The 20,901-nt window shown below is 32.5% G+C and overlaps 4 protein-coding genes across 4 annotated transcripts; all 4 read right to left on the reverse strand.

Moving 5' to 3' along the window:
* Nucleotides 1–531: 531 nt before the first annotated feature.
* On the reverse strand, nucleotides 532–2,470 carry LOC145050831 (mannan endo-1,4-beta-mannosidase 4-like). The gene is made up of 5 exons (XM_078999024.1): nucleotides 2,156–2,470; nucleotides 1,761–1,958; nucleotides 1,523–1,645; nucleotides 1,140–1,342; nucleotides 532–928 (listed from the first exon to the last, which is right to left on the reverse strand). Exons 1-5 carry the CDS (start codon nucleotides 2,468–2,470, stop codon nucleotides 532–534), a joined length of 1,236 nt encoding a protein of 411 aa, XP_078855150.1.
* Nucleotides 2,471–5,687: 3,217 nt separating this feature from the next.
* On the reverse strand, nucleotides 5,688–7,626 carry LOC145050832 (mannan endo-1,4-beta-mannosidase 4-like). The gene is made up of 5 exons (XM_078999025.1): nucleotides 7,312–7,626; nucleotides 6,917–7,114; nucleotides 6,679–6,801; nucleotides 6,296–6,498; nucleotides 5,688–6,084 (listed from the first exon to the last, which is right to left on the reverse strand). Exons 1-5 carry the CDS (start codon nucleotides 7,624–7,626, stop codon nucleotides 5,688–5,690), a joined length of 1,236 nt encoding a protein of 411 aa, XP_078855151.1.
* A 3,281-nt stretch (nucleotides 7,627–10,907) lies between these two features.
* Nucleotides 10,908–12,846, reverse strand: LOC145050833 (mannan endo-1,4-beta-mannosidase 4-like). The gene is made up of 5 exons (XM_078999026.1): nucleotides 12,532–12,846; nucleotides 12,137–12,334; nucleotides 11,899–12,021; nucleotides 11,516–11,718; nucleotides 10,908–11,304 (listed from the first exon to the last, which is right to left on the reverse strand). The coding sequence occupies exons 1-5, from the start codon at nucleotides 12,844–12,846 to the stop codon at nucleotides 10,908–10,910; spliced, it is 1,236 nt and encodes a 411-aa protein (XP_078855152.1).
* Nucleotides 12,847–16,061: 3,215 nt separating this feature from the next.
* On the reverse strand, nucleotides 16,062–18,000 carry LOC145050834 (mannan endo-1,4-beta-mannosidase 4-like). The gene is made up of 5 exons (XM_078999027.1): nucleotides 17,686–18,000; nucleotides 17,291–17,488; nucleotides 17,053–17,175; nucleotides 16,670–16,872; nucleotides 16,062–16,458 (listed from the first exon to the last, which is right to left on the reverse strand). Exons 1-5 carry the CDS (start codon nucleotides 17,998–18,000, stop codon nucleotides 16,062–16,064), a joined length of 1,236 nt encoding a protein of 411 aa, XP_078855153.1.
* Nucleotides 18,001–20,901: the final 2,901 nt, after the last annotated feature.

Consider the following 20,901-nt stretch of genomic DNA (forward strand, 5'->3'; position numbering starts at 1 on the left):
ATATTTGTTCATTTAAGTATCACCACCCCAAAGGCACAAGTGTAATACAAAATTTAGGTCAAAAATCTTGATATTTAATGATATATCATGACCTATATCCCATATCAACTAATATTAATATTCCTCTCGTCGATGATCTGCGATCAAAAAGTGGTTTGAATACATATAAAAGGATTCACATATGTTGACGTGACTTGTGTGTTTGATAGACAAAATATTTATAACATTAAGAAAAGATAGACAAAAGCTAAGAAAACACATAAAAATACCTTACATATATTACCATATTTAGATAAAAAGGAAATGCATCAATTTTCCCACTTCGTCCAACAATACTGAGTTGAAGTTACCCGCGGTACAACATTACTAATAGGGTGGAACTATTTTGTTTCATGCAAAATGGTTGCTACCTCTATCTTTATTTTCATTTCACTATTTAAACTTCACATTTTCTAAAGGTAAGTAACGCAGCAGAGAGAAATATCATTTTATCTCGAAAGGGATAATTATTTGTTCAGGAACCCAACATAATTATTTTTCAACAGCAACGGGAGAGAACTCAAGGTTGGTTGAAGAGTTGAGTGATGAAATTCTTTGAGACTGTTTGGCAATTATTGCAGCAGTGGAGGGGTTTTGGTCCAAGACAACTTGGTACCCATCACCCCAGTTATCCATTCCTTCCGCCATGACTTGCCAAAAAGTTGTACCTGAACACGACCCCCGGTTTCTTGCACTTTCATAGGCCGTGTTGAATATCCCACCAAAGTACTCATCCCTTGCTTCTACGGTGTAACCTGAAGACCAAGAGGACTTGCCAAATTCTGCAATCAGTAAAGGTTTTCTCAAGATGGAATCACAATCCTCAATATGTGCATTAATCCATTTTTCAACAAATTTAGCTCGAGCTTCATCGCTAGCTCCCGGAACCCTAAGTTAAAAATCGAAATACCCACATATGTTATTCAATAAAATTAAATAACATAAAAGATTGTTTTAGTTATAAATAAGAAACATGCATTTCATGAAACATTTTTAGGATGCTAACTACGTTCGGGTGTTGGCTAGCGTGACATGCAAAGTATATATACGAACAAAAGCATTGTGATGGAGTTTATATGTCGGTATAGACTCGATCATACCATTGGTCGGGATACAGATGGATTGTAGCAAAATCCACATTGTTGACGCCGTTGTTTGTAATGAAGTCGGTCCCTACTTCATAGCCCGGATTGTTTTGCTTCTTTTCAGGCATTGATTCCCCATAAAACCCTTCAAGTCCGATTTCGAGAAGATGGTTCTTATCAATGGACTTTATTTCAGCTGCCATTTCTACTATCCATTCCTGCACAAAGAAGAGATACCGATGGTTATAGGTTATGCACCATATAGTTTAATAAAAAACCAGTTTCCTCTATGTACTCCTATCATTTGAAAGTAAAAGATTTCCTTCTTTCTAGATAATTGATTCGGGCATTTTCTCATATGAACAACTTAACTGTGAGAAAACAGAGAAAACAAGAACCTGTAGAAATTTCCCTGATAGATCAGACTGGCAGCGGGGTTCGTTCATTAGCTCCCATGCAAAGATGGTGGAATCATCCTTGTAGTCAACCCCGGTGATTGAGTTGCGTCTCGTAAGAATGGTCTGTAGCAAAACAGTATTTGCAACATCCTCAAATTTTTTGACAAAATGTACATACAGCTGTTGTAGAAAATTTTTGTGATATAATGGAAACATTGTTTCCCAAACATATATATACCTTCAAATGATTCTTATAATATCCTTTAACTACAACGTTAGTAAAGAAATCATCATCACTATTCAAGTATTGTCCTCCATGATCCCTTGCCCACTGAACATATTGTTTTTTACCTCCAAAATCATCCCAGTTATTAACCAAGCTGAGAATCAAGTGAATCCCATACTTTTTCGCTTCTGATATCACAAAATCCAATCCCTGGAATGAAAATGTGTGGATGGTTATCACAAGTAACATAAAACAGAGGTGTTAAAGTGTTTGTGATCTTGATTATTACTAACTTTTATTTCAATATGTCCGTGTCGATTTGTCGTATGGTTGATAAGATATTACTTTTTAATGTTTACAGATCATGTTGAATAAAAAATAGAGGCTAAAATAATAGATAAAGTTACCTTAAACATGTCCTCATTGTAAAAACCGGGAGAGGTTTGCAGGGGTTTGTTGCCACCATCACTAAAAGCCCATGTCCTAACCAGGTTCATTCCTATCTTGGAAGATTCTTGAAATGCATCTGTGACCTTCACCCTTGTAGATGGATCAGAAGCCATACACATTAACCAGTAGGCGTTAAAGCCATTAAAATACAACGGCTTTCCATTAACCATGAAATGATGTGTCCTTGTCTCCACAAAACTATCATTAATGGTTGACAGGTGGCATTTACCCTTGCAATCTCCTTTTAGAACTGCATTTCCTTTTCCTGGCATGGTTAACAAATCGCTAATCTTTAATAGTGGATATATGAAATAGGAAAGTTAGTAACCAATGTTTAGAGTAATGGATGGAAAGTAGTGTGTTTTCTCTTGTCTGCTTAGCTCGTCGAGAATTTATATCGCATGTCTTGTTACCAATCTAGTTGGAAGTGGGGACATCATCATATTTATTATGTAACTTAACGATACATATGCATCATCATTCATAAGGAATGACAAGCGACTTTGCGATGCCCATGCACGGTGCCATACTTTTGGTTGTAAGACACACAAACATTTGTTACTCCAAATGAAAAAGCAAAAGAAAAAATGATACTGCTTTTTCAAATACTGTTGCAGGTATGTTATGTTTGGATACTAGATCCTTGTGCATAATCTGCCAATAAAAGATTAGCTTTTAGTCGAGTTCCAAACATAAAAAATATTTTGACCAAACGAATTGTATTTAGAGATTCGAAGATGGTACTAGATTCTTTTCAAATACTATAATATTTTGTTCCTCCATACATTAGAGACCACATGTGCTTGAAAAATAAATATATAAAAATAAAAAACAAAAAGCCCAAAATAAACGCACAAGTCGTTGCTTGTGCATGAAAAACTAGGTACATTTTGATTATTTATTTATTTATTTCTCCACTCTTCCAAACCATTTTGTCGTTTTTTCGGGTTCCTTTTTTCATACGTTGAAATCTAGGATGTGACTTTCTTACGTTAACGCATCACCATTCATGGGGCATTTGGTTTCCTTATTTGACTTTTTAACGTCATATAGCAAATATATATTAAATTTTATGTTGAATTTTCCTGTTGATAGTTTTTATCACGTGTATTCTCCAAATGGAATTTGTATCAAAGTAGATGTTATGTATGTTGCACACATCACTTTTGCATGTGAATTTATATTGATGATGTCATGTTTTGTTTTCATGTAGTTAATGTAATAACAAGTGGTTGAGTAGCATGACATATAGCAAGTGGATGTATTGTAATCTAAACATAACTCGCTTTGCTTGTGTACGAGGTGTTCTCTGTTATAATAAAACATCCGATAGATGTTTGGGGTTCCAAAACCTATCATAATAGGCAATGTAACTGCTTAGAAGGAAATTCGATAGATCTTAAACCAATACTTTTAGAAGACTAGTGAGGAAACACTCCCTTATCATTTTTTATGTGTTCGTGCATCGATACTAAGTAGTGTATGATTACTCATTAATTAAAGTTTATTCAGACTACACTTGTACACATTACATATATTATAAATCTTTGGTGATAAATGCTAGATGTTTATAAAAATGACCCTCACCTTATATTAGTTAATTTAATCGATATTAATGTTAATTATAAAGAAAATTATGAAAATTATAAATATAAAATTAAACAAACAGTTGTTAGGTTTAAGACTGCATGCCTAAGATAAACATTGCACCAAAATGTCTACCCAATATTGATAAAGTGTATTTCAAAGGTATGACTAAAAAGTTTACAGTCGCTTGAGGGCCTAAGGCTTACAATGCACCAAAATTTATTCCCAATATTGATAAAGGATATTTCAAAGGTACGACTAAACCTTAAGTTTATAGTTGCTGATATAACCTTGCGATCGAAAATAAAGCAGGAATTTTTGAACTCCAGTTAATTTGAGTTCCCTATTATATAATCTTGTAGGCAAATGAGAAATAATCAGTTTAGTTCTTCTACGAGCCCAGTTGTATTAACCAATGATTTTACTTATTATATTGAGAAAACAACCTCATAATTGGAAAGGTTTCATGAAAAATGATCATCATAATTCTGAGTTTGCTGACATAAATATTCATATTATAGATTACAATAAAAGTAACATTTCTGCCAAGACCCTAATATATGTGTATTAATAATGATTTATGTATTTGTTTAAAAAAATTGGATTTTAGATTACCAAAAAATAACATTTGCGCCAAGACACCAATATATGTGTTAATTAATCCTTAAGACTAGATTTTCTTCACCAGCATACGTAACTTAATCATTTATCTTCTTTATTAGGAGTTTGATGTCAAAAATAACTTAAATAGTTTTGAATTGATCTTCTTTTGTTTGTTACAACATAGGTAATATTGGTTAAAACATGAATTAGTATTCTACAAATTATATTGAAATAGGTTTAGTGGCATATTAACAAGATGTTTTTTTTTTTGGTTTAAATCACTTGGAAAAAGTCATCCAATAGCTTTATACATTCCCCCTGTCTCTCACACACACACACAGACACACACATACATATACACACACACACATTTCGGTCGGTATTAAGTAATGGTTTGATTAAGTATCACAACTCCCACAAACATAATTTTAATTCAAAATCAAGATCTAAAGGCATAATAATCATTGGTATATCATGACTTATATCCTTTGTCAAGCAATATTAATAGGATAAGTATGCATTTCATGCAGAAAGGTCTAATTATTTTGAGATTTTTTTTGATAAAGTCCTAAATCTTTTTTTTGAATAGAATAAACCTGATCGTTTAACATTTTGCCCAAATTAAGTAAAAAGTTTTTTTAATTGGGAAAGACAGATTATATGATTTTCCCAAACTAACGAGACTTTTTTTGTTAAAAAAAAAGATTTATGAATTTATCAAAAAAAAATTCCAAAATAATGAGACTTTTTAGTATAAAACTCGGGAAAATATTTGTTCATTTAAGTATCACCACCCCAAAGGCACAAGTGTAATACAAAATTTAGGTCAAAAATCTTGATATTTAATGATATATCATGACCTATATCCCATATCAACTAATATTAATATTCCTCTCGTCGATGATCTGCGATCAAAAAGTGGTTTGAATACATATAAAAGGATTCACATATGTTGACGTGACTTGTGTGTTTGATAGACAAAATATTTATAACATTAAGAAAAGATAGACAAAAGCTAAGAAAACACATAAAAATACCTTACATATATTACCATATTTAGATAAAAAGGAAATGCATCAATTTTCCCACTTCGTCCAACAATACTGAGTTGAAGTTACCCGCGGTACAACATTACTAATAGGGTGGAACTATTTTGTTTCATGCAAAATGGTTGCTACCTCTATCTTTATTTTCATTTCACTATTTAAACTTCACATTTTCTAAAGGTAAGTAACGCAGCAGAGAGAAATATCATTTTATCTCGAAAGGGATAATTATTTGTTCAGGAACCCAACATAATTATTTTTCAACAGCAACGGGAGAGAACTCAAGGTTGGTTGAAGAGTTGAGTGATGAAATTCTTTGAGACTGTTTGGCAATTATTGCAGCAGTGGAGGGGTTTTGGTCCAAGACAACTTGGTACCCATCACCCCAGTTATCCATTCCTTCCGCCATGACTTGCCAAAAAGTTGTACCTGAACACGACCCCCGGTTTCTTGCACTTTCATAGGCCGTGTTGAATATCCCACCAAAGTACTCATCCCTTGCTTCTACGGTGTAACCTGAAGACCAAGAGGACTTGCCAAATTCTGCAATCAGTAAAGGTTTTCTCAAGATGGAATCACAATCCTCAATATGTGCATTAATCCATTTTTCAACAAATTTAGCTCGAGCTTCATCGCTAGCTCCCGGAACCCTAAGTTAAAAATCGAAATACCCACATATGTTATTCAATAAAATTAAATAACATAAAAGATTGTTTTAGTTATAAATAAGAAACATGCATTTCATGAAACATTTTTAGGATGCTAACTACGTTCGGGTGTTGGCTAGCGTGACATGCAAAGTATATATACGAACAAAAGCATTGTGATGGAGTTTATATGTCGGTATAGACTCGATCATACCATTGGTCGGGATACAGATGGATTGTAGCAAAATCCACATTGTTGACGCCGTTGTTTGTAATGAAGTCGGTCCCTACTTCATAGCCCGGATTGTTTTGCTTCTTTTCAGGCATTGATTCCCCATAAAACCCTTCAAGTCCGATTTCGAGAAGATGGTTCTTATCAATGGACTTTATTTCAGCTGCCATTTCTACTATCCATTCCTGCACAAAGAAGAGATACCGATGGTTATAGGTTATGCACCATATAGTTTAATAAAAAACCAGTTTCCTCTATGTACTCCTATCATTTGAAAGTAAAAGATTTCCTTCTTTCTAGATAATTGATTCGGGCATTTTCTCATATGAACAACTTAACTGTGAGAAAACAGAGAAAACAAGAACCTGTAGAAATTTCCCTGATAGATCAGACTGGCAGCGGGGTTCGTTCATTAGCTCCCATGCAAAGATGGTGGAATCATCCTTGTAGTCAACCCCGGTGATTGAGTTGCGTCTCGTAAGAATGGTCTGTAGCAAAACAGTATTTGCAACATGCTCAAATTTTTTGACAAAATGTACATACAGCTGTTGTAGAAAATTTTTGTGATATAATGGAAACATTGTTTCCCAAACATATATATACCTTCAAATGATTCTTATAATATCCTTTAACTACAACGTTAGTAAAGAAATCATCATCACTATTCAAGTATTGTCCTCCATGATCCCTTGCCCACTGAACATATTGTTTTTTACCTCCAAAATCATCCCAGTTATTAACCAAGCTGAGAATCAAGTGAATCCCATACTTTTTCTCTTCTGATATCACAAAATCCAATCCCTGGAATGAAAATGTGTGGATGGTTATCACAAGTAACATAAAACAGAGGTGTTAAAGTGTTTGTGATCTTGATTATTACTAACTGTTATTTCAATATGTCCGTGTCGATTTGTCGTATGGTTGATAAGATATTACTTTTTAATGTTTACAGATCATGTTGAATAAAAAATAGAGGCTAAAATAATAGATAAAGTTACCTTAAACATGTCCTCATTGTAAAAACCGGGAGAGGTTTGCAGGGGTTTGTTGCCACCATCACTAAAAGCCCATGTCCTAACCAGGTTCATTCCTATCTTGGAAGATTCTTGAAATGCATCTGTGACCTTCACCCTTGTAGATGGATCAGAAGCCATACACATTAACCAGTAGGCGTTAAAGCCATTAAAATACAACGGCTTTCCATTAACCATGAAATGATGTGTCCTTGTCTCCACAAAACTATCATTAATGGTTGACAGGTGGCATTTACCCTTGCAATCTCCTTTTAGAACTGCATTTCCTTTTCCTGGCATGGTTAACAAATCGCTAATCTTTAATAGTGGATATATGAAATAGGAAAGTTAGTAACCAATGTTTAGAGTAATGGATGGAAAGTAGTGTGTTTTCTCTTGTCTGCTTAGCTCGTCGAGAATTTATATCGCATGTCTTGTTACCAATCTAGTTGGAAGTGGGGACATCATCATATTTATTATGTAACTTAACGATACATATGCATCATCATTCATAAGGAATGACAAGCGACTTTGCGATGCCCATGCACGGTGCCATACTTTTGGTTGTAAGACACACAAACATTTGTTACTCCAAATGAAAAAGCAAAAGAAAAAATGATACTGCTTTTTCAAATACTGTTGCAGGTATGTTATGTTTGGATACTAGATCCTTGTGCATAATCTGCCATTAAAAGATTAGCTTTTAGTCGAGTTCCAAACATAAAAAATATGTTGACCAAACGAATTGTATTTAGAGATTCGAAGATGGTACTAGATTCTTTTCAAATACTATAATATTTTGTTCCTCCATACATTAGAGACCACATGTGCTTGAAAAATAAATATATAAAAATAAAAAACAAAAAGCCCAAAATAAACGCACAAGTCGTTGCTTGTGCATGAAAAACTAGGTACATTTTGATTATTTATTTATTTATTTCTCCACTCTTCCAAACCATTTTGTCGTTTTTTCGGGTTCCTTTTTTCATACGTTGAAATCTAGGATGTGACTTTCTTACGTTAACGCATCACCATTCATGGGGCATTTGGTTTCCTTATTTGACTTTTTAACGTCATATAGCAAATATATATTAAATTTTATGTTGAATTTTCCTGTTGATAGTTTTTATCACGTGTATTCTCCAAATGGAATTTGTATCAAAGTAGATGTTATGTATGTTGCACACATCACTTTTGCATGTGAATTTATATTGATGGATGGAATTTGTATCAAAGTAGATGTTATGTATGTTGCACACATCACTTTTGCATGTGAATTTATATTGATGATGTCATGTTTTGTTTTCATGTAGTTAATGTAATAACAAGTGGTTGAGTAGCATGACATATAGCAAGTGGATGTATTGTAATCTAAACATAACTCGCTTTGCTTGTGTACGAGGTGTTCTCTGTTATAATAAAACATCCGATAGATGTTTGGGGTTCCAAAACCTATCATAATAGGCAATGTAACTGCTTAGAAGGAAATTCGATAGATCTTAAACCAATACTTTTAGAAGACTAGTGAGGAAACACTCCCTTATCATTTTTTATGTGTTCGTGCATCGATACTAAGTAGTGTATGATTACTCATTAATTAAAGTTTATTCAGACTACACTTGTACACATTACATATATTATAAATCTTTGGTGATAAATGCTAGATGTTTATAAAAATGACCCTCACCTTATATTAATTAATTTAATCGATATTAATGTTAATTATAAAGAAAATTATGAAAATTATAAATATAAAATTAAACAAACAATTGTTAGGTTTAAGACTGCATGCCTAAGATAAACATTGCACCAAAATGTCTACCCAATATTGATAAAGTGTATTTCAAAGGTATGACTAAAAAGTTTACAGTCGCTTGAGGGCCTAAGGCTTACAATGCACCAAAATTTATTCCCAATATTGATAAAGGATATTTCAAAGGTACGACTAAACCTTAAGTTTATAGTTGCTGATATAACCTTGCGATCGAAAATAAAGCAGGAATTTTTGAACTCCAGTTAATTTGAGTTCCCTATTATATAATCTTGTAGGCAAATGAGAAATAATCAGTTTAGTTCTTCTACGAGCCCAGTTGTATTAACCAATGATTTTACTTATTATATTGAGAAAACAACCTCATAATTGGAAAGGTTTCATGAAAAATGATCATCATAATTCTGAGTTTGCTGACATAAATATTCATATTATAGAATACAATCAAAGTAACATTTCTGCCAAGACCCTAATATATGTGTATTAATAATGATTTATGTATTTGTTTAAAAAAAATTGGATTTTAGATTACCAAAAAATAACATTTGCGCCAAGACACCAATATATGTGTTAATTACTCCTTAAGACTATATTTTCTTCACCAGCATACGTAACTTAATCATTTATCTTCTTTATTAGGAGTTTGATGTCAAAAATAACTTAAATAGTTTTGAATTGATCTTCTTTTGTTTGTTACAACATAGGTAATATTGGTTAAAACATGAATTAGTATTCTACAAATTATATTGAAATAGGTTTAGTGGCATATTAACAAGATGTTTTTTTTTTTTGGTTTAAATCACTTGGAAAAAGTCATCCAATAGCTTTATACATTCCCCCTGTCTCTCACACACAGACACACACATACATATACACACACACATTTCGGTCGGTATTAAGTAATGGTTTGTTTAAGTATCACAACTCCCACAAACATAATTTTAATTCAAAATCAAGATCTAAAGGCATAATAATCATTGGTATATCATGACTTATATCCTTTGTCAAGCAATATTAATAGGATAAGTATGCATTTCATGCAGAAAGGTCTAATTATTTTGAGATTTTTTTTGATAAAGTCCTAAATCTTTTTTTTGAATAGAATAAACCTGATCGTTTAACATTTTGCCCAAATTAAGTAAAAAGTTTTTTAATTGTGAAAGACAGATTATATGATTTTCCCAAAATAATGAGACTTTTTTGTTAAAAAAAAAGATTTATGAATTTATCAAAAAAAAATTCCAAAATAATGAGACTTTTTAGTATAAAACTCGGGAAAATATTTGTTCATTTAAGTATCACCACCCCAAAGGCACAAGTGTAATACAAAATTTAGGTCAAAAATCTTGATATTTAATGATATATCATGACCTATATCCCATATCAACTAATATTAATATTCCTCTCGTCGATGATCTGCGATCAAAAAGTGGTTTGAATACATATAAAAGGATTCACATATGTTGACGTGACTTGTGTGTTTGATAGACAAAATATTTATAACATTAAGAAAAGATAGACAAAAGCTAAGAAAACACATAAAAATACCTTACATATATTACCATATTTAGATAAAAAGGAAATGCATCAATTTTCCCACTTCGTCCAACAATACTGAGTTGAAGTTACCCGCGGTACAACATTACTAATAGGGTGGAACTATTTTGTTTCATGCAAAATGGTTGCTACCTCTATCTTTATTTTCATTTCACTATTTAAACTTCACATTTTCTAAAGGTAAGTAACGCAGCAGAGAGAAATATCATTTTATCTCGAAAGGGATAATTATTTGTTCAGGAACCCAACATAATTATTTTTCAACAGCAACGGGAGAGAACTCAAGGTTGGTTGAAGAGTTGAGTGATGAAATTCTTTGAGACTGTTTGGCAATTATTGCAGCAGTGGAGGGGTTTTGGTCCAAGACAACTTGGTACCCATCACCCCAGTTATCCATTCCTTCCGCCATGACTTGCCAAAAAGTTGTACCTGAACACGACCCCCGGTTTCTTGCACTTTCATAGGCCGTGTTGAATATCCCACCAAAGTACTCATCCCTTGCTTCTACGGTGTAACCTGAAGACCAAGAGGACTTGCCAAATTCTGCAATCAGTAAAGGTTTTCTCAAGATGGAATCACAATCCTCAATATGTGCATTAATCCATTTTTCAACAAATTTAGCTCGAGCTTCATCGCTAGCTCCCGGAACCCTAAGTCAAAAATCGAAATACCCACATATGTTATTCAATAAAATTAAATAACATAAAAGATTGTTTTAGTTATAAATAAGAAACATGCATTTCATGAAACATTTTTAGGATGCTAACTACGTTCGGGTGTTGGCTAGCGTGACATGCAAAGTATATATACGAACAAAAGCATTGTGATGGAGTTTATATGTCGGTATAGACTCGATCATACCATTGGTCGGGATACAGATGGATTGTAGCAAAATCCACATTGTTGACGCCGTTGTTTGTAATGAAGTCGGTCCCTACTTCATAGCCCGGATTGTTTTGCTTCTTTTCAGGCATTGATTCCCCATAAAACCCTTCAAGTCCGATTTCGAGAAGATGGTTCTTATCAATGGACTTTATTTCAGCTGCCATTTCTACTATCCATTCCTGCACAAAGAAGAGATACCGATGGTTATAGGTTATGCACCATATAGTTTAATAAAAAACCAGTTTCCTCTATGTACTCCTATCATTTGAAAGTAAAAGATTTCCTTCTTTCTAGATAATTGATTCGGGCATTTTCTCATATGAACAACTTAACTGTGAGAAAACAGAGAAAACAAGAACCTGTAGAAATTTCCCTGATAGATCAGACTGGCAGCGGGGTTCGTTCATTAGCTCCCATGCAAAGATGGTGGAATCATCCTTGTAGTCAACCCCGGTGATTGAGTTGCGTCTCGTAAGAATGGTCTGTAGCAAAACAGTATTTGCAACATCCTCAAATTTTTTGACAAAATGTACATACAGCTGTTGTAGAAAATTTTTGTGATATAATGGAAACATTGTTTCCCAAACATATATATACCTTCAAATGATTCTTATAATATCCTTTAACTACAACGTTAGTAAAGAAATCATCATCACTATTCAAGTATTGTCCTCCATGATCCCTTGCCCACTGAACATATTGTTTTTTACCTCCAAAATCATCCCAGTTATTAACCAAGCTGAGAATCAAGTGAATCCCATACTTTTTCGCTTCTGATATCACAAAATCCAATCCCTGGAATGAAAATGTGTGGATGGTTATCACAAGTAACATAAAACAGAGGTGTTAAAGTGTTTGTGATCTTGATTATTACTAACTTTTATTTCAATATGTCTGTGTCGATTTGTCGTATGGTTGATAAGATATTACTTTTTAATGTTTACAGATCATGTTGAATAAAAAATAGAGGCTAAAATAATAGATAAAGTTACCTTAAACATGTCCTCATTGTAAAAACCGGGAGAGGTTTGCAGGGGTTTGTTGCCACCATCACTAAAAGCCCATGTCCTAACCAGGTTCATTCCTATCTTGGAAGATTCTTGAAATGCATCTGTGACCTTCACCCTTGTAGATGGATCAGAAGCCATACACATTAACCAGTAGGCGTTAAAGCCATTAAAATACAACGGCGTTCCATTAACCATGAAATGATGTGTCCTTGTCTCCACAAAACTATCATTAATGGTTGACAGGTGGCATTTACCCTTGCAATCTCCTTTTAGAACTGCATTTCCTTTTCCTGGCATGGTTAACAAATCGCTAATCTTTAATAGTGGATATATGAAATAGGAAAGTTAGTAACCAATGTTTAGAGTAATGGATGGAAAGTAGTGTGTTTTCTCTTGTCTGCTTAGCTCGTCGAGAATTTATATCGCATGTCTTGTTACCAATCTAGTTGGAAGTGGGGACATCATCATATTTATTATGTAACTTAACGATACATATGCATCATCATTCATAAGGAATGACAAGCGACTTTGCGATGCCCATGCACGGTGCCATACTTTTGGTTGTAAGACACACAAACATTTGTTACTCCAAATGAAAAAGCAAAAGAAAAAATGATACTGCTTTTTCAAATACTGTTGCAGGTATGTTATGTTTGGATACTAGATCCTTGTGCATAATCTGCCATTAAAAGATTAGCTTTTAGTCGAGTTCCAAACATAAAAAATATGTTGACCAAACGAATTGTATTTAGAGATTCGAAGATGGTACTAGATTCTTTTCAAATACTATAATATTTTGTTCCTCCATACATTAGAGACCACATGTGCTTGAAAAATAAATATATAAAAATAAAAAACAAAAAGCCCAAAATAAACGCACAAGTCGTTGCTTGTGCATGAAAAACTAGGTACATTTTGATTATTTATTTATTTATTTCTCCACTCTTCCAAACCATTTTGTCGTTTTTTCGGGTTCCTTTTTTCATACGTTGAAATCTAGGATGTGACTTTCTTACGTTAACGCATCACCATTCATGGGGCATTTGGTTTCCTTATTTGACTTTTTAACGTCATATAGCAAATATATATTAAATTTTATGTTGAATTTTCCTGTTGATAGTTTTTATCACGTGTATTCTCCAAATGGAATTTGTATCAAAGTAGATGTTATGTATGTTGCACACATCACTTTTGCATGTGAATTTATATTGATGATGTCATGTTTTGTTTTCATGTAGTTAATGTAATAACAAGTGGTTGAGTAGCATGACATATAGCAAGTGGATGTATTGTAATCTAAACATAACTCGCTTTGCTTGTGTACGAGGTGTTCTCTGTTATAATAAAACATCCGATAGATGTTTGGGGTTCCAAAACCTATCATAATAGGCAATGTAACTGCTTAGAAGGAAATTCGATAGATCTTAAACCAATACTTTTAGAAGACTAGTGAGGAAACACTCCCTTATCATTTTTTATGTGTTCGTGCATCGATACTAAGTAGTGTATGATTACTCATTAATTAAAGTTTATTCAGACTACACTTGTACACATTACATATATTATAAATCTTTGGTGATAAATGCTAGATGTTTATAAAAATGACCCTCACCTTATATTAATTAATTTAATCGATATTAATGTTAATTATAAAGAAAATTATGAAAATTATAAATATAAAATTAAACAAACAATTGTTAGGTTTAAGACTGCATGCCTAAGATAAACATTGCACCAAAATGTCTACCCAATATTGATAAAGTGTATTTCAAAGGTATGACTAAAAAGTTTACAGTCGCTTGAGGGCCTAAGGCTTACAATGCACCAAAATTTATTCCCAATATTGATAAAGGATATTTCAAAGGTACGACTAAACCTTAAGTTTATAGTTGCTGATATAACCTTGCGATCGAAAATAAAGCAGGAATTTTTGAACTCCAGTTAATTTGAGTTCCCTATTATATAATCTTGTAGGCAAATGAGAAATAATCAGTTTAGTTCTTCTACGAGCCCAGTTGTATTAACCAATGATTTTACTTATTATATTGAGAAAACAACCTCATAATTGGAAAGGTTTCATGAAAAATGATCATCATAATTCTGAGTTTGCTGACATAAATATTCATATTATAGAATACAATCAAAGTAACATTTCTGCCAAGACCCTAATATATGTGTATTAATAATGATTTATGTATTTGTTTAAAAAAAATTGGATTTTAGATTACCAAAAAATAACATTTGCGCCAAGACACCAATATATGTGTTAATTACTCCTTAAGACTATATTTTCTTCACCAGCATACGTAACTTAATCATTTATCTTCTTTATTAGGAGTTTGATGTCAAAAATAACTTAAATAGTTTTGAATTGATCTTCTTTTGTTTGTTACAACATAGGTAATATTGGTTAAAACATGAATTAGTATTCTACAAATTATATTGAAATAGGTTTAGTGGCATATTAACAAGATGTTTTTTTTTTTTGGTTTAAATCACTTGGAAAAAGTCATCCAATAGCTTTATACATTCCCCCTGTCTCTCACACACAGACACACACATACATATACACACACACATTTCGGTCGGTATTAAGTAATGGTTTGTTTAAGTATCACAACTCCCACAAACATAATTTTAATTCAAAATCAAGATCTAAAGGCATAATAATCATTGGTATATCATGACTTATATCCTTTGTCAAGCAATATTAATAGGATAAGTATGCATTTCATGCAGAAAGGTCTAATTATTTTGAGATTTTTTTTGATAAAGTCCTAAATCTTTTTTTTGAATAGAATAAACCTGATCGTTTAACATTTTGCCCAAATTAAGTAAAAAGTTTTTTTAATTGGGAAAGACAGATTATATGATTTTCCCAAAATAACGAGACTTTTTTGTTAAAAAAAAAGATTTATGAATTTATCAAAAAAAAAATTCCAAAATAATGAGACTTTTTAGTATAAAACTCGGGAAAATATTTGTTCATTTAAGTATCACCACCCCAAAGGCACAAGTGTAATACAAAATTTAGGTCAAAAATCTTGATATTTAATGATATATCATGAATGACCTATATCCCATATCAACTAATATTAATATTCCTCTCGTCGATGATCTGCGATCAAAAAGTGGTTTGAATACATATAAAAGGATTCACATATGTTGACGTGACTTGTGTGTTTGATAGACAAAATATTTATAACATTAAGAAAAGATAGACAAAAGCTAAGAAAACACATAAAAATACCTTACATATATTACCATATTTAGATAAAAAGGAAATGCATCAATTTTCCCACTTCGTCCAACAATACTGAGTTGAAGTTACCCGCGGTACAACATTACTAATAGGGTGGAACTATTTTGTTTCATGCAAAATGGTTGCTACCTCTATCTTTATTTTCATTTCACTATTTAAACTTCACATTTTCTAAAGGTAAGTAACGCAGCAGAGAGAAATATCATTTTATCTCGAAAGGGATAATTATTTGTTCAGGAACCCAACATAATTATTTTTCAACAGCAACGGGAGAGAACTCAAGGTTGGTTGAAGAGTTGAGTGATGAAATTCTTTGAGACTGTTTGGCAATTATTGCAGTAGTGGAGGGGTTTTGGTCCAAGACAACTTGGTACCCATCACCCCAGTTATCCATTCCTTCCGCCATGACTTGCCAAAAAGTTGTACCTGAACACGACCCCCGGTTTCTTGCACTTTCATAGGCCGTGTTGAATATCCCACCAAAGTACTCATCCCTTGCTTCTACGGTGTAACCTGAAGACCAAGAGGACTTGCCAAATTCTGCAATCAGTAAAGGTTTTCTCAAGATGGAATCACAATCCTCAATATGTGCATTAATCCATTTTTCAACAAATTTAGCTCGAGCTTCATCGCTAGCTCCCGGAACCCTAAGTTAAAAATCGAAATACCCACATATGTTATTCAATAAAATTAAATAACATAAAAGATTGTTTTAGTTATAAATAAGAAACATGCATTTCATGAAACATTTTTAGGATGCTAACTACGTTCGGGTGTTGGCTAGCGTGACATGCAAAGTATATATACGAACAAAAGCATTGTGATGGAGTTTATATGTCGGTATAGACTCGATCATACCATTGGTCGGGATACAGATGGATTGTAGCAAAATCCACATTGTTGACGCCGTTGTTTGTAATGAAGTCGGTCCCTACTTCATAGCCCGGATTGTTTTGCTTCTTTTCAGGCATTGATTCCCCATAAAACCCTTCAAGTCCGATTTCGAGAAGATGGTTCTTATCAATGGACTTTATTTCAGCTGCCATTTCTACTATCCATTCCTGCACAAAGAAGAGATACCGATGGTTATAGGTTATGCACCATATAGTTTAATAAAAAACCAGTTTCCTCTATGTACTCCTATCATTTGAAAGTAAAAGATTTCCTTCTTTCTAGATAATTGATTCGGGCATTTTCTCATATGAACAACTTAACTGTGAGAAAACAGAGAAAACAAGAACCTGTAGAAATTTCCCTGATAGATCAGACTGGCAGCGGGGTTCGTTCATTAGCTCCCATGCAAAGATGGTGGAATCATCCTTGTAGTCAACCCCGGTGATTGAGTTGCGTCTCGTAAGAATGGTCTGTAGCAAAACAGTATTTGCAACATGCTCAAATTTTTTGACAAAATGTACATACAGCTGTTGTAGAAAATTTTTGTGATATAATGGAAACATTGTTTCCCAAACATATGTATACCTTCAAATGATTCTTATAATATCCTTTAACTACAACGTTAGTAAAGAAATCATCATCACTATTCAAGTATTGTCCTCCATGATCCCTTGCCCACTGAACATATTGTTTTTTACCTCCAAAATCATCCCAGTTATTAACCAAGCTGAGAATCAAGTGAATCCCATACTTTTTCGCTTCTGATATCACAAAATCCAATCCCTGGAATGAAAATGTGTGGATGGTTATCACAAGTAACATAAAACAGAGGTGTTAAAGTGTTTGTGATCTTGATTATTACTAACTTTTATTTCAATATGTATGTGTCGATTTGTCGTATGGTTGATAAGATATTACTTTTTAATGTTTACAGATCATGTTGAATAAAAATTAGAGGCTAAAATAATAGATAAATTTACCTTAAACATGTCCTCATTGTAAAAACCGGGAGAGGTTTGCAGGGGTTTGTTGCCACCATCACTAAAAGCCCATTTCCTAACCAGGTTCATTCCTATCTTGGAAGATTCTTGAAATGCATCTGTGACCTTCACCCTTGTAGATGGATCAGAAGCCATACACATTAACCAGTAGGCGTTAAAGCCATTAAAATACAACGGCTTTCCATTAACCATGAAATGATGTGTCCTTGTCTCCACAAAACTATCATTAATGGTTGACAGGTGGCATTTACCCTTGCAATCTCCTTTTAGAACTGCATTTCCTTTTCCTGGCATGGTTAACAAATCGCTAATCTTTAATAGTGGATATATGAAATAGGAAAGTTAGTAACCAATGTTTAGAGTAATGGATGGAAAGTAGTGTGTTTTCTCTTGTCTGCTTAGCTCGTCGAGAATTTATATCGCATGTCTTGTTACCAATCTAGTTGGAAGTGGGGACATCATCATATTTATTATGTAACTTAACGATACATATGCATCATCATTCATAAGGAATGACAAGCGACTTTGCGATGCCCATGCACGGTGCCATACTTTTGGTTGTAAGACACACAAACATTTGTTACTCCAAATGAAAAAGCAAAAGAAAAAATGATACTGCTTTTTCAAATACTGTTGCAGGTATGTTATGTTTGGATACTAGATCCTTGTGCATAATCTGCCATTAAAAGATTAGCTTTTAGTCGAGTTCCAAACATAAAAAATATGTTGACCAAACGAATTGTATTTAGAGATTCGAAGATGGTACTAGATTCTTTTCAAATACTATAATATTTTGTTCCTCCATACATTAGAGACCACATGTGCTTGAAAAATAAATATATAAAAATAAAAAACAAAAAGCCCAAAATAAACGCACAAGTCGTTGCTTGTGCATGAAAAACTAGGTACATTTTGATTATTTATTTATTTATTTCTCCACTCTTCCAAACCATTTTGTCGTTTTTTCGGGTTCCTTTTTTCATACGTTGAAATCTAGGATGTGACTTTCTTACATTAACGCATCACCATTCATGGGGCATTTGGTTTCCTTATTTGACTTTTTAACGTCATATAGCAAATATATATTAAATTTTATGTTGAATTTTCCTGTTGATAGTTTTTATCACGTGTATTCTCCAAATGGAATTTGTATCAAAGTAGATGTTATGTATGTTGCACACATCACTTTTGCATGTGAATTTATATTGATGATGTCATGTTTTGTTTTCATGTAGTTAATGTAATAACAAGTGGTTGAGTAGCATGACATATAGCAAGTGGATGTATTGTAATCTAAACATAACTCGCTTTGCTTGTGTACGAGGTGTTCTCTGTTATAATAAAACATCCGATAGATGTTTGGGGTTCCAAAACCTATCATAATAGGCAATGTAACTGCTTAGAAGGAAATTCGATAGATCTTAAACCAATACTTTTAGAAGACTAGTGAGGAAACACTCCCTTATCATTTTTTATGTGTTCGTGCATCGATACTAAGTAGTGTATGATTACTCATTAATTAAAGTTTATTCAGACTACACTTGTACACATTACATATATTATAAATCTTTGGTGATAAATGCTAGATGTTTATAAAAATGACCCTCACCTTATATTAATTAATTTAATCGATATTAATGTTAATTATAAAGAAAATTATGAAAATTATAAATATAAAATTAAACAAACAATTGTTAGGTTTAAGACTGCATGCCTAAGATAAACATTGCACCAAAATGTCTACCCAATATTGATAAAGTGTATTTCAAAGGTATGACTAAAAAGTTTACAGTCGCTTGAGGGCCTAAGGCTTACAATGCACCAAAATTTATTCCCAATATTGATAAAGGATATTTCAAAGGTACGACTAAACCTTAAGTTTATAGTTGCTGATATAACCTTGCGATCGAAAATAAAGCAGGAATTTTTGAACTCCAGTTAATTTGAGTTCCCTATTATATAATCTTGTAGGCAAATGAGAAATAATCAGTTTAGTTCTTCTACGAGCCCAGTTGTATTAATCAATGATTTTACTTATTATATTGAGAAAACAACCTCATAATTGGAAAGGTTTCATGAAAAATGATCATCATAATTCTGAGTTTGCTGACATAAATATTCATATTATAGATTACAATAAAAGTAACATTTCTGCCAAGACCCTAATATATGTGTATTAATAATGATTTATGTATTTGTTTAAAAAAATTGGATTTTAGATTACCAAAAAATAACATTTGCGCCAAGACACCAACATATTTGTTAATTACTCCTTAAGACTAGATTTTCTTCACCAGCATACGTAACTTAATCATTTATCTTCTTTATTAGGAGTTTGATGTCAAAAATAACTTAAATAGTTTTGAATTGATCTTCTTTTGTTTGTTACAACATAGGTAATATTGGTTAAAACATGAATTAGTATTCTACAAATTATATTGAAATAGGTTTAGTGGCATATTAACAAGATGTTTTTTTTTTTTTTTGGTTTAAATCACTTGGAAAAAGTCATCCAATAGCTTTATACATTCCCCCTGTCTCTCACACACAGACACACACATACATATACACACACACATTTCGGTCGGTATTAAGTAATGGTTTGTTTAAGTATCACAACTCCCACAAACATAATTTTAATTCAAAATCAAGATCTAAAGGCATAATAATCATTGGTATATCATGACTTATATCCTTTGTCAAGCAATATTAATAGGATAAGTATGCATTTCATGCAGAAAAGTCTAATTATTTTGAGATTTTTTTTGATAAAGTCCTAAAACTTTTTTTTTTGAATAGAATAAACCTGATCGTTTAACATTTTGCCCAAATTAAGTAAAAAGTTTTTTTAATTGGGAAAGACAGATTATATGATTTTCCCAAAATAACGAGACTTTTTTGTTAAAAAAAAGATTTATGAATTTATCAAAAAAAAATTCCAAAATAATGAGACTTTTTAGTATAAAACTCGGGAAAATATTTGTTCATTTAAGTATCACCACCCCAAAGGCACAAGTGTAATACAAAATTTAGGTCAAAAATCTTGATATTTAATGATATATCATGACCTATATCCCTTATCAACTAATATTAATATTCCTCTCGTCGATGATCTGCGATCAAAAAGTGGTTTGAATACATATAAAAGGATTCACATATGTTGACGTGACTTGTGTGTTTGATAGACAAAATATT

Source organism: Lactuca serriola, chromosome 5, assembly GCF_051521515.1.
Source record: "Lactuca serriola cultivar US96UC23 chromosome 5, Lser_US96UC23_V15, whole genome shotgun sequence".
Classification (NCBI taxonomy): domain Eukaryota; kingdom Viridiplantae; phylum Streptophyta; class Magnoliopsida; order Asterales; family Asteraceae; genus Lactuca; species Lactuca serriola.